Genomic DNA, 14,803 nt, shown 5'->3' on the forward strand with positions numbered 1-14,803 from the left:
CATCTACATATTTAATTTTCATCCCTTGTTTTTGTAAATCTTCCTGAATGGTTGCTCTGTTTGCAATCATTGATATCATGTTTTGGCTGTATGGTCCTTTTTGCTTTGGTAGACTATGATTTCATTATGCCCACCCAATATTAGTAAGGCACGGATGTGGCACAGCTTAAAGCCCTGTGGGGAAGTGAGTCAAAAGCTCGAGCTGCTCCAGTAGCTTTATGCAGCCATCAATATGCAGTTGACAACATAATTGAAGTTATTTAAAGACACGCCATGTGCCACTCGATGGAAGCAAATGGAAGCACAGATTGTTGTTCTTTCTACTTATAGTCCTGGAATACCTCTGAATAATGCATTATATTTCAGCTGCTTCAAACTTACTAGCCCAACAAAAATACCAGGAGAGAATATTCGGTCTACATGATTTATTTTAATGGTCTTGTGTGCTATTCCAAGCCTTTTAGTCTCTAAAGACTAATTTCTGCCTGTTTGGCAGCAGTCAGACTTCATCATAAGCAGGAGGTGTGCTGTCATGATGAGCACAGATGTTGAAGAAGTCTTCTTCAGAGGTTTCCCCGAAGTGTTAATGACATTTATCTATAGGATGGCTCATACTCTCTTGTGCACTAGAGTTTGTTTTCTCTTCCCTCCCAAGAGTTTTATTAGTCTTCCCATTTAGTCGCCACATTACTCTCATTACCACTCACATGCACGCCAGGGAGGGTCGCCCTGATCCTTTTCTCCTTTAATGCAGATGGTAGCCACATCTTACACTCTCAGGATTTGGCACACTGCCCACTTCCGTCACCTACCAGCCAGAATCCCCCTCATGACACAGCCTCTGAGGCTTAATTAAAAATCAGACCTAAGCCAACATTCCTGGACTACACAGGAAAGGAGAAAGGTGTGAAAAGAGAAAAGGCCTTTTTAAAGAGATAGACGGAAGGGACAGCGATCATAGAAGCGGCATCCTCTCTCTCTCAGCTGCTGTCACAGGAAAGCAGAGCAGGAGTTGATTTGCACTCATTACTGTGAAATGAGCTAGCCCGAGGATGATGACCGCGTTCCTCCGATCACATGTGATATGATTGGAGATGTTTTGCAGTGTTAATCTCCTCCCCATGTGTCCCCAAGATATAGAGAAATAAATGGAGATGGAAATCTTTCTTTGCATCTTCACACTGGGCCGTGTAGGATACAAATGGAAACGGAGGAGCCGATTATGCAACCGCGACTGCCTCCCCTCAAGAAAAGTATTTTCATTCAGCTAATAACCCAAGCTCTTTCTGCAGGAGGTAATTCTAATTACGAAGGCTGGGAGTTAAGAATTGATCTGTTATGTATCTCTGCTAATTATGCATTTACAGGAAGGAAAACATGTATCCAAGTAAGCATCTTAGAGAAAATATAACATTTTCATCTGATGGGACATAGAGATGTTTTGCCCTTTTATTGTTTTTTCTAACTCAGTCATGGTCAATATGATTTGGATTTTTGACCCATAAAACCCCAACACCTCTTTAATGTCAAAGTGAAAACAGATTTCTACAAAGTATTGTCAGTTAATGTAAACATGTAATGTAAAGTAAGTGACTGCATAAATATTCACCCCATTTAAAGTGACTGACCCAATTCAACTGAGGTCCAGCCAAGTAGTGCTAGTCATCTCACAATTAGTGAAATGGGGATAAACTGACTGCAGTGAATGTGCCTCAAGTGATTGTAGTAAAAGACACCCATGTCTGGAAGATCCAATAACTGGTTAATCAGTATTCCTGGCTACCATTACACCGTGAAGGCCGAATAACACTCAAAGCAACTGGGAGAAAAGGTTATTCAAAAGTATAATTCAGGAGATGGATACAAAAAATGTCTAAGGTAGTGAACATCCCCTGAAATTCAGTTAAATCCATCATCAAGAAATGGAAAGAATATGGCACATGTGTAAATCTGCCTAGGTCAGGCTGTCCTCAAACTGAGCGAATGTGCAAGAAGGAGACCAGTGAGAGAGGCCACCAAGACACCTTTAACTACTCTGAAGGAGTTACAAGCTTCAGCAGCTGAGATGGGAGAAACTGCATACAACAACTGTTGCCCAGGTTCTTCACCAGTCAGAGCTTTATGGGAGAGTGGCAAAGAGAAAGCTACTGTTACTAAACTTACTAAATCTCGAGTTTGCCAAAAGTTATGAGTGAGACTCCATTGTCAAGTGGAAAAGTTCTTTGATCTGATGAGAGCAAAATGGTGCTTTTTGGCCATCAGACATTGCACTATGTTTGTCACATCATCCCCACTGTGAAGCACAGTGTTGGCAGCATCATGTTGTGGGGATGCTTCTCTGCAGCTAGCCCTGGTAGAGGATAAAATGAATGCGGCAGATTGTAAGAAAATCCTGGAGGATCATCTTACTCAGTCTGCAAGAGAGATACGGCTTATGAGAAGATTTATTTTCCAGCAAGGCAATGTGCAAAGCATTCAGCCAGAGTTACACAGAAATGGTTTAAAGACAACCCGGTGAGTGGCAGTCAAAGCTCAGACTTCAATCCAACAGAGCTTGAGCAGTTTTGCAAAGAGGAATTGAGTTAAATGTTAATGTCCAAATGTGCAAAGCTGATTGAGACCTGTCTGCCCACAGACTCAGTGCTGTGATGCAGCCAAAAGTGTATCTACAAAATACTGAATTGAAGGGGGTGAGTATTTATGCAGCCACTTATTTGAACTTACATATTTTCATTTAATGGACATTACTTTGTAGAAATCTGTTTTCACTTTGGCATTAAAAAAGGTTTTTTGTGTTTTTTTTATATTGACTATGATAGATTTATAAGCTGAATTAGAGGATAAAACATCCAAGGGGGTGAATACTTATTATAGGCACTGTATATTACCATCTGATGGGACATAGTTGAAATGGGATATGTGCTGCCCTTCATTAGTGTGACCTCTTAGTTTAGTGATTCAAAATAGCATCACAAGCTGCAAAATCCCCCCTAAACTCTGACACAACAACCTCTCCTGATTAACTTGAGACATGTGCCCTTCGTTCCCCGTGTTCGTGGCACCGTCTGGGTTGAACATAAAGGCTACGACTTGTCTCTGATTTTACATTCCAGCGCTCCTTTTCCACCCAATCCCCTCTCTGCTTCACTCTCATTAAGGACAACCTTTGTCTGAGTATTAGAGGCCATCTCATGTCTGTCGTACAACCAGCTAATGGTCGCCCTGCTCTTTACCATGCCCTGTGTAGGCTGTGATCTTTGAGGACATCATTATCATCTCCATGTGTTCTTACAGAGTTGAGTTTTGGTGTTAAAGGGTTGAGTATGGTTTTTCAGCTGTGCTTCCTTCTATGCTTTTAAATCATGTATGAACACCACTTTATATCTTCTTTCTTTTATCAGCACATTGCTTTCCAGTGCCCATTCATATTTGCTGATATAGCTACAATACCTTGTTTTGTGCTGCATAATAAGCAAGTTTTCCATCAATTACTAGTGCAGCAGGAATGAACACCTGCCTTGTTCTCACCTCATTAACTTCCCTGGCACATTACATGCCTTTTAATATATTTAATATATCTTCACTTTAAAGCCATGTCTTTCTGTTCTAAGGTCTTCATTAAAATGTCAATTCTTTCTCCACACCTCAGACAATGCAACCCACCTTATTTTCCTCCATCCTTGTTCTGTAACTTGTTTCTTTTTTCTTCTTTAAGCAAAAGTCATTTCCTTTGTGCCGTCCCTCTCTGCTGCACATGCCCGCAGGACACTCTATTTCATCTTGCTTTGAACTTTTTCAAATTTTGCGCAGTAGCAGTTCTTTATTAACATATTTATTCATTTATGACTCCTCTCAAAGCCCTTTGCATACGAACACACCTTTATTCTCTCGCTTCCTTTGCTTTCTTTTCCATTTTCCCCCCCGCTCTCAGCTCTAAACTCTCCACAGAGAACAGGTCTCACTAATGCAGTGTTAGTTTAATCCCTGCCACCCTGTCAGAGGCTATTTTCTCCTAGGGCCTTTTCTTACCACAGCAGCGGTGAGCACAGCCAGAGTTTTAAGACCCTTTTTTCTTACCAGCTGTGGACATTTTCCACTTTGATTGTGCAGTTTTTTGGTGTTCTTTTTTTTTTTTACCCAGTCAAAGAGGGAGCTTGCCTCCAGCCATCAAGGTCATGATGTCTTTCCAGCCATCACATGGTGAATCATACCCTTCCACTTTTCCTACCACCCACTTCCCACCCTGATGGCAGCCACCTGTCAATGGCTAAACTCCCCCACCTAGATAATAATAACCTTAGCCAGAGACCATCTTTCATCAAGAGTCCTCGCCCTATTTGAATAGAAGGAGATTGTGCAGGACAGGATGCTGAATAGATAGCTGGGGGGCCTCCTCCTGATGTGCGAGTTCTCTCAAGGTGCTAGTGACAGCGAAGGAGATGCTGGATGGTTATATAATGTGAACAAGGTCATGAGAAAAGGTTTTTCCATTCGTTGAATAACTATTTCTCTACTGAATCCAGATTATGATTAGAATGCCAGTCAAAACAAGACTAGGTAAAAACCTAGTATATGGCTGACCGCAACTATCTGGGATGCCCGTTGAAATGCCTGACTGACAGTGATTTTGTCATTATTGTTATTTTTTGTGAGCCAAATTTAATAAAACACTAACTGTTACTGAACAGTTTATTCTAAAATAAAATAAAAACTGCAGCAGGTTCCAGGTGTGTAAGGGTCTTTATATGTGTAAAATTAAGCTTAATTTCTACTTTAGTGCTCGTATTGTTTTTTATATCCGTTAATTATCTATAAACAGCACATTTATCATATTCCCTGCAAATAAAGGCGTGCTAAATGTTTAAGTAGCGTTCTCTTAACAACGCAAATGCAAAATTGTAACATTTATTTGTTCCCCATAAACATATAGTATTAAGGGAATATTTACCAAATATTTTTTTAACATAGTGCACACCCCTCGCTCATGTGGGCGACACAGACACACACAGCTGGAATGCACACACACACACAACACTCACGCACTGGTCCTCTGTGGTCAGAGAGGAGTTTTAAGAGGGGAAAGGGGAGCAGCCGACGCTGCTGCGTAAAAGACACACAAACAGTCAAAGAGAGCAGGACGATGGGAGAAAGAGTTACAGGGGGACAGGAGCTCATGATGGAAAAATTAAAAACCGAAGATTGTGCAGAAGTCTCAAATCATAATTCCGAATCAAGTACAAGAACAGCGGTCCAGTTCAGAGTACACAGCAGCGATCCTACAGCAACATCCAACAGCTAACAGCTAACGCCGGACAATATGCACAAGCCCACTGCCATGATCATAAAGCCATGCCGAAACAGACCGGGAGTAGAGCGAGAACTTTTTTTCTGTCACAGAAAGCTTTCAGTGTTGCTCTCTGTGCTTGTTTGGATTTAGACACGTTGTCTGGTTAAGACAAAAGCGCCGCTGCGGCTCAGTCCCAGCTAATGACCAGCAGGCCTGTTAGAGTCATTAGCTGGGACACAACAACTCATTAGCTGTATACAACAACCAACCCTTTCCCTGTAACTACCACATAGTAATGCCAAAGTGGGGCTGTAGAAGAGTGACATCGTTTTCTGTTGCAGAAAGCTTTCCGTGTTGCTCTCAGTTCTAACTGTGATGAAGAAATATGTTGGTCTGGCTAAGGCTGAGCTAACCTTCAGCTAGCAGCCATTGTATACAAGCACAACAAGCAACCCTTTTCCCCTTTAACTATCACATACTCACGCTGAAGCAGATTGGCAGAAGAGCAAAAACACTCTTTCTGTTACAGAAACCTTTTAGTGTTGCTGTCTTCGCTTGTTTTAATCAAGAAATGTCCAGCTCTGACTAAAGTGCTGCTGTGACTAATCCAGAACTAATCGCTAAACGAGCAGCCAGCATACACAAGCATTCACATAAGAAGTTACCTTTCCCCCTCAGCTATCACATAGTCATGCCAAAGCAGGTCAGCAGAGGAGTGAAAACATCTTTCCCAACATGAAAAGCTTATAGGGTTGTTTTTATTCTTTGTTATACATAAATGTGGCCCAGTTCTGGTGAAACAGATGCTAAAGCTATATCTGAGTATTTAGAGCAGTGGAGGCAGCCATTAGAGGGCTTTCAGCACAAGTAAACCCCGCCTATAGTGCAACTCTGCATGGATGGCTCTAGTTTACACAGTAGAGGCAGCCATTACTGACAGCATTTAGTCAAAGCAAACGCAACTCTGTTAAGGTAGGGCTTTGGAAGTAGGGTCACTCAGTCAGTTACTTACTCAGTCAGTCAGTCAGTATACAGATAGAGCCATATATAGGGCTGACCTCAGCGGTCAGCCAAGAAGGAGACAATAAAAATCCATAGAGGATACAGTTTTTTTGATTTATGTGCCACTTTTCAAAATCTATTCTTCCCTGTTAGGTTATAATCCTGCATTTTAAACAAATGGAGCTATATTATTAGTTACAACCCCAATTCCAAAGAAGTTTGCGCCATATTTTGTTCACAGCAGAACATTAACAACCTCTCTGATGTTGAAACTGAGATATTTTATCATTTCATGAAAAAAAGTATTAGCTCATTATGAATTTGATGGCAGCAACACATCTAAAAAAAAGTAGGGACAGCACCATGTTTACCATTCTTTTAACAGCAGTCTGTAAATGTCCAGATGTCAGAGTCTTAGGAGAGGGATGTTGTTCCATTCTTATCTGATGTATGATTATAACTGCTCAACAGTGCTGGGTCTTCTTTGCAGGATTCATTTGTGTATGACTTGCCAGATGTTTTCTGTCAGTGAAAGTTCTGGAGTTGAGGCAGGCCAGTTTAGCACCCAGAATCTTTTACTGCAAAGCCATGCTGTCATGGTGAATGTGGTTGGTTTATTGTCTTTTTGAAGAGACGTTGTCTGGATGTGGGCATATGGTGCTCTAAAACCTCTATATACTTTTCAGCATTGATAGTACCTTTCCCCGTGTGTATGCTGCTCACGCCGTAGGCATCAGCACAACACCATGCCATCAGAAGCTGAATGGTCATTCTGGTCTTAAGTCCGCAGAACCAGGCGTCCCCGGTTTCCAACAGGAATTTCACAAGTTTTTTCTAGATAATGTGTCAAGTTTACTTTATGATAGAAAGTTGGAATAAATGAGAAAAATGCATTAACATTAAATCTAAAGGTCACTCTAACAGTTAGTGTACTAAACTGGGTTTTGAATGAAGACATCTTTAAATGTTGATATTGCTTTAAACTAGGGCTGTCAAGATTAATCAAACTAATTGTGTTTAATTAATGTCCACAATTAGTGCACTAATTTTTTTAATCATAATTAATCGCGTTCTCTATTGTACCTTACACACACTTTTGTTAAGTTGCGTCAGCTCCACCACTGCTCCTTAATGTCTTTCTTCACTTAAAAAAAATCTCACACACAGCTCAACGAACAAGTCAGAAGTCATGTGCACCTTTTAATTAATCTTTTCTTTCATTTTGACTCCATGGCTAATTTCTTTTTCACTGGTTAAGTCCATGTTTAAATCTTCTTCCTGCTTCTAAAGAAGGTCTGTACCAAAACAGGAAGTCAATTACCCTTAGTTTAAGACAGTAGAAAAATCTAAAATGACACAATAACAGTTTAAGATGCAAAAAAAAAAAAAAAAAAAAAAAAGTAAAATGCAATATCAAGGGTACAGTTAATCACAATTAACTACAGAAATGCTGAGATTAATCCCAGTCAAAAATTGTAATCTTTTGCCATCCTTTCTTTAAGCATTTCATTTAGACAACAATTAAACACCAAATAAAAATTACATTTAGGTCATCAGGCAAAAATAAACAATCAAAATTGTGCCAAACAAAGTAGTGCGTGCTGTACAGACTAACATATGCAGGTTGCCTGTTGCCCAACGTATAAAATAGAAAGAAAACAGCATCATGCACACACATTAACAGTTAATTTTGACACGTCTGTGTTTAACTTAACCAAACAAAGATTTCATTGAATTTTAGATAAGTTATTCAACAAACAAAGTGACAGATGTCATCTCCGTTGACTCTTCTTTTAACCTGCTTCGCTATATGCAGCTTCACAAACACACACACACTGCAGCTCCTACCTGTTAATTCAACCAGGAGTGCCTACATACCTAGTCCCTGTAGCACTCCCTGCTTCCCTTTTATTCAGCTCTGCCATCTCTGGGCATGCCAAAATAAAGCAGATTATGCAAGTAAATTATGCCTATTCATTGACTTAGAATGCATTTTAAATATAGAATAAATGGATATATAGACAATTAAACAACACTAAATGTTAATTTTCATCTGATTTGGCTTGACACTAATGTTTCTGCTAAGTGTATTAAGTTCGACAACACCTGGACACTGGTCTACACGGGTAACATTTACTGCTGTGGTCTGAATGCATGCACAGGTCCCTGATTAGTGAAATGTTTCTCTAAAGATCATTTCAACAATTACTGCTCAGTAATCATCCCCATCTCTAATTCACACATTATGATAGGTTGAGCTGGGGTAATTTTTTTCTAGTATTTGGCTTCTAAACTTTTTCAGTCCTGACATAATGCCTGATCTTTTCACATTCACTCCTCTCCTCAGCTCCCCTCCTACCTTCAATCAGATAGACAGATAACTGGCACAGTTGAGGGGCATTCAAGGTGCTGAGCCTCTAAAGTGCTCAGAATGTCTTTCTCTCTCTCTCTCCTTCCTCTCTGTTTATCTCTCCTTCTCAATCCATCTCTCTCCGTCTTTCAGATGCCAAGGAAATCGTGCTGAAAGCTCAGATTCTGGCCGGTGGCAGAGGCAAGGGTGTGTTCGACAGTGGCCTTAAAGGTGGAGTGCACTTAACCAAGGAGTAAGTATGCCTCTATGTGCATTTCACACCATGAATTACTGGAGGAGATAGGTTCATATTTTTCTTTCCACGACAGCAGCTTTTAGACTGAGGAGGCTCAAAGAGCTCTCTGAAGATGTTCCCCAGACACAAAGGCACTGTCAGGATTACTTGTGCTGCAAATAAACAGCTATTCTGTCTTGCAGTGTCTCGTTTTCCAAGCGCTACCCTCAATTATATGTTGAAAAAGTGAATTTAAGGTCAACAGAAGTGTTATACACCCCATACTGAGTTTTCCTCTCTCTGGTTGATAGTGGGTGTTTTGGCTTCTGCTTTGCTTTATTTTGTTCCAGTTTAGATTTACAAAGTGTGCTGGGTGTAGTCCTCCTCTGAAAGCTCACTTTGAAACCTAGTGCATTTTTCAAAAGGCTAAACAACAACTTAAAAAGGCCTTTCTTGGCTCAGACGCTGCATCTCCTTCTACCACCTTTACATGTACAGAACCAGCTTTGTCTTTTTAGTAAAGGTCCCTACCTCTTACTGCAAAAAGGTGATTTATGACAATTGTCCCAGAGATGTATCATCGTCACCCTACTTCAGGGTTTCAGAACAGCCGGAAACTTTTTCACAGTGAGATATGCTGAAGTTCATCGTCCCCAGACAGTGACACGAGCACACAGTTCACCGTCCTCTCATCTATCAAAGGATGAGTACAACCTCTGGCTCCCTCTCTGCTCCCTTAACAATCCAGAGCAGGCTTACAGCATGTGGGCTGCTTTAAAACAGAGAGGATAAGTAAGGGTTCATTCATGACAAACTGGAAAAGTACCAAAGTGTTTGAAAAATATGGTGCTTTGTCAGGATAAGGAACATTACTTACTCTTTTACCCCATCTTATGTATAAGGCGACACTATTCAGCTGAATTAAAGCTGATTACGGCTTACTTTCAAATGATTCATGACGCCAGCATGCATTTTCTGTAAACGCAGTGACTGCTTTGCATCCCATGCATACCTGGTATAGTGAGGAATAAAATTAGAATGTGGAAGTTAGAAATAACTCACTGAGACAGTGTTTTTCACTACTGTAAGTCTGCCTGAAATGCAATATAATGAGTTTGACTGCAGTTGCGTGCAGTTGTCACATTAGAAATAAATGGGAGGCAATGTCAGTTTTAATAACAACCAGGCTACGACGAACACACTTCAAACTGCACACATCTGTGCTGCCACTGACAACAAACACATAGCGATGTTTTAACAGAAAGCTAAAGTAAAAAGAAGCAAACTGATCACTGAAATACGGAGAAACAGCTGGATCCTTACACAGTTTATTCCGTTTCACATCCATCACTGATAGAATCAGCCTTATGTTTGCCTTCAAGCTTTGTTTTTTGTAACTATCTGGCTTTAAAGTCAGGTACATAAAAATGTCAGGAAACCCGATTCTGGCCTCATTTCAATGTCCGTGTGCCACTGTGTCTTTACTTACCGTAGGGATCTCTGTCAAGCCCAAATTTAATCTCAATTTAATCAGATATTCTTTCTTTATTCATGCTTTTGTTATTTCTTCTATGGTAGGAAGATTTGTTTCAGAACAATTCTACACTTTGAGGTGGGATAGGCAAGATCCAATCCAGTATCAGTCACAGGTTTGATATTTGCATCATTCTTATGTCAGATAGTAGACTGACAGCGCAAAGCCACATAACCCATCACCCATCAAAATGACATTTCTACTGGGCCGTAAAATGCACGGCATGCACACACGATGCCACTGCTAGCTTAGTTTCGTTGCTTTGTGACTCTATCCGAGTTTAATAATCATCATATTTCACTGATACACTAAAGAGCAGTCAGATGACAATCCAAACATCCATTAGTGTCTGTGTGAGCCTAGAACTTTGCTGACTTTCAAAGGCATTTAAAATTAAATCCACACAAGTAACTCCAGTATTCAACACCTTTTTATCCATTTTTTTAACCATTTACTGATCGTTTCTGCTGATAGCTTGGCATTGGCCACCATATTGTTTTCCTACATTGGTTGTTACAGCCCATCAACAGGCTGTTCTGTGTGTTATGTTTTACCAAACTGCACAGGTCCTACCTGTGGAGACAGCCTGAATAGCTTATAATGGAGAGAAAGAGAGACAGAGAAACTGTGATGTAAAAAAAAAAGGTAGCTTTCAGACTTTAAGGTTTCATCAATTTTTGTGTACTTTTCAACATTAAACGATGATGTTTTCATGTACATAATACTTATGAAAATGGGGAGCTTGACTGAGATGAAGTGCTTTTTTATCTAGTTTGTATCTAGTGTTGGCACACATCAGTGTTAATTTCATCAAATAAAACTGTCAAATAAAAATGTTAGTTGACTGCCTTCCTCCCATGAGAAAGACAAAATTAAGACTACCTAGAAATAGATCTTTGGTGGCAAAAAGTCTGACAAAAAATAAGTTTAGGTTACATCAGAGACCAAAACAAGACCAAAATGTTGGTGCTGAACTGTTTGACATTCAAAATCCATGATATTTCTCCACTCTGTATTAAAGGTATATCAGTATTTTCATCTGTATATTTTAATCTTCTGAGACTGATGTTGTCATATACGACAAGAAGTTATTTAAAGTTTAATAACTTCTGCACCATTCAAGGTAGCCACCTACTTTTTTTTCTCTCACATCCATGCCTTTGTAGCTTTTACTGAAGCTTTTGTAGTGAGTCTGAAATGTGGGTGACTTTCCAGGGTAGTTAAAGATTAAATCCACTCCAGTAACTCTGATATTGACCATCATTTATACATTTTTAATTAATTTTTTGATCGTTTTTGCTGCTGGCGTAGCATTAGCCACCATATTATTTTTCTGCAATGGATGTCACATGGGCTGTGAAACAACCAATGGCAAGCTGTTCTGTCGTCATATATTTACTCTTAAAACATGGTGGGGATGTCCTGGATAGCAAATAATGTTGAGAAAGATAAACAGAGACCCTGTGATGTGGCCCTCTGTGTCACTGCAGACAGGAACTGCTTTAAATAATGGCTCAAAAACTGCCTACAAAAAAGCACAAGGACTTTTTTGTAAAAATGTGAAGAATTTGAAGAATTTTTGTCACAGAATGATTATTTTTCACGTTTTGGAGAGCAGGTTTGTGTAAAAACGTCTGTCTTTGTTGTTTACATTGTCACACATACAGATCCTAAAGTTTTATTTTCTGTTCCATTTTTTCTTTTGTCCCTGTTGTCCCATAACTTTTCTTTTAAATTCAGTTGACATGCTGAAGCACACATAGTCTCAAAGTCCAAGTTGTCTTGAAAAAGAATGTTCAGAGCTTGACTGTGCACCACAGGGTTGATGTTTTACAGGCGTTTTAGGACAATAAATCTAGGTGAGATAAAATGGTAATAAAAGTGGGCCTAAAGGGTTAAGAGCCAAAATAATACAAGTGTATTGTTGATGTAGTTGATGTATCTAAAGATACTATATTTGTCTGGTATAGCTTTTCTTTCATAATGTATTCTGTATGTCACAGAAGGAAAATCACTACAGTTTTTTCCTCAATTCATTCAGCCTTAGTAAAAAGTGTGAAACAGAAAAACTCTGCTCATGACTACGGTGTTGTCATCCCACCCACTCACTCACAGTGAATGTTCCAGACTATTACCTGCTGTGTTCACACATCAGCTCACCTTGACTTCATGCAGACTTTTTACAAGGTGCTGTTAGAAAAGAAGTTCGAAGTGAACTGATTTGACCATTTGAGTTTACACTTGCGGCCCACACAAACAGACCTGGGAAATTTTCAGGATTTTTCATTGCAGCATGAGTGTGAAAGTTGTATATTTATGCCAAGAAAACTAGTGAGGCATATCTCTCCTTCACTGAATAGAACCCCGGGGAGATCGATCATTTTATAAAAGTATGCTTTTCAGGGATGTTTTTTTCGATTAAGAATGTTCCTACAAGGAGACTATTTGACCTGTATCCTCTCTCCTGCAGCCCTGCGGTTGTTGGTGAACTCGCCAATAAAATGCTGGGTTTCAACCTGACTACAAAGCAGACGCCAAAAGATGGAGTGAAAGTGAAAACGGTGAGGCACTTCCCAGACTGAAAAAAGGAAATCTTCTTTGCTGTTCTTGTTTTTTTCTGACCTAATTTCAAGGCATTTTGAGTCCAGTAATGCAGTTCTGTAAAATTAATGACTCTAAGGGAAGTCTGGGCCTATTGTTTTTGTTTTTTAGGTTTAAATAGCAGCCGTCCACTTTGTTTTACTGTGGGTTTTGTGCCGGTTGGTGTTACGGCTCATTGCATAAATTGAACCTAGCCTACTGTGAACTTAAAGTGATTGGTACACAACTGTTTTTCTGTGCCCCTAACAAGCAGGAATATAATTTTCTCCTCTGGCGTGCAGTATGTCCTCGGAAAAGACATTATCAGGTGATGAAGCCTTGTCAGGCTGTGACTCATATGTGGGTTATGCTCTTTCTGTTCACCCCTGCTACCCTGAACCTTCATCTCCTATTCCTACCCCAAAACTCCAAAGGAATCAAATACGTGTCATTTTTATGGAAAGCATCAACAGAACGGGAGGTTTGCAAGTTCAGAATTGGCTCCATGTTTCAGATGCTGAGGAAAATGCAAACGAATGACAAAACAAATGGTACAGGCTTAAATTAGATGTGAGTTTGAAGAGATGGGAACCTCTTATCTCTTAGGAAGAACATCATCTTTCACCTGTAGCACTGAAATTAGACCTGGCAACAGCAGCCGTTCAGTGTCCCTGAAGGATCCAGCACCGTAACATCGTAGTCACAACCTTGTCTGTCAGATGTCAGCCAGAGCTTAGCTGTCAACCTGCCAATGGAGCTCACATCAACCCTCAGCCCAGACTGCACCCTGAGCAAAGAACAGCGCAGGAAAAAGCGGGCAGCGCTTCAGCATGTGCATGGATTTGCTGTCATGGACCTGATAGAGGGAAGAGGAGAGGAAGGATAAGGGAAAACGAGACAGGAGGTGTAAGAGATGGTTGTTAAAGACAACTCCAGGAGACGAAAAAGAAAAAAAAGAACAAGACAGTTGGAATAGAATATATTTTAAAAAGTGTTAACAATCAGGCTACAAGTCAAACAAAAGGGAACTGAGGAGAAAGTTTGAGTGACTGGAGGAGCCAGTGTTTGGACAAGGAGACATCTGTGAACATGGAGGCTGGAGAAAGCTATCCATCCTTGTTCACAAGGCGACGGGATGGAAGCAGAACAGAAGGCCTGTGCATGTTCAAACAAACACCTCATCTAGAAACCCTGCAGCCCATTAACCACCGCACAACTGATAGATCCTGTCAGAATTTTTTGTGTTTTTCCAAATGAGCTTTTTGCTTGCTTGCATCCCTTTTTCTGCTAATTTGCTGGACTGTCTCTGCATTTTCTTTTCTTTGTCTTTCACAACACATGAGATTTTCTGCAATCATAGATGATGCATATGGTGCTTTTCAATCAAGCACTTTTGTTTGATTGGTTCAGTTCAGTATGGAGTTATCTGTCATAAAAGAAGAAAGGTAATGAATTAACCAATCCGTATTGTGCTACCTTTTACCACTCTTCTGTTGGAGTACAACTCATACCTAGTATGCTTATTATGTATGCCATACAGTGCCTATTAAAACAATTCACCCTGTTTGATGTTTGACCCATTTATTGATTTTATAAATCAATTATGGTCAACATAGTTTGACTTTTTATGAAAAAAAAAAAAAAAAAAGAATTTACTGTCAAAAACAGATTTCTACAAAATAATGCCAACTGAATAAGAATAATGTTTAATAAGTTATTGGGCAAATATTAACCCCCTTCAAGTCAGCATTTAGTAGATGCAACTGCTCAAGCTCAGTCAGGTTCCAAAGGGATCGGGCGTGAACAGCCCTTTTC

General features: G+C 39.9%; 1 protein-coding gene across 1 annotated transcript in view; it reads left to right on the forward strand.

Annotated features, from left to right (window-relative positions):
• The window catches only part of suclg2 (succinate-CoA ligase GDP-forming subunit beta), a 187,743-nt gene that overhangs the window by 58,786 nt on the left and 114,154 nt on the right, over positions 1–14,803 (forward strand). Inside the window, exons 3-4 of the mRNA XM_041816576.1 lie at positions 8,793–8,892; positions 12,879–12,969. Of these exons, the coding sequence (XP_041672510.1) occupies positions 8,793–8,892; positions 12,879–12,969 (191 nt within the window). The remainder of the gene's footprint in view (positions 1–8,792; positions 8,893–12,878; positions 12,970–14,803) is intronic.

The sequence above is a fragment of the Cheilinus undulatus genome, linkage group 3, assembly GCF_018320785.1.
Source record: "Cheilinus undulatus linkage group 3, ASM1832078v1, whole genome shotgun sequence".
NCBI lineage: Eukaryota > Metazoa > Chordata > Actinopteri > Labriformes > Labridae > Cheilinus > Cheilinus undulatus.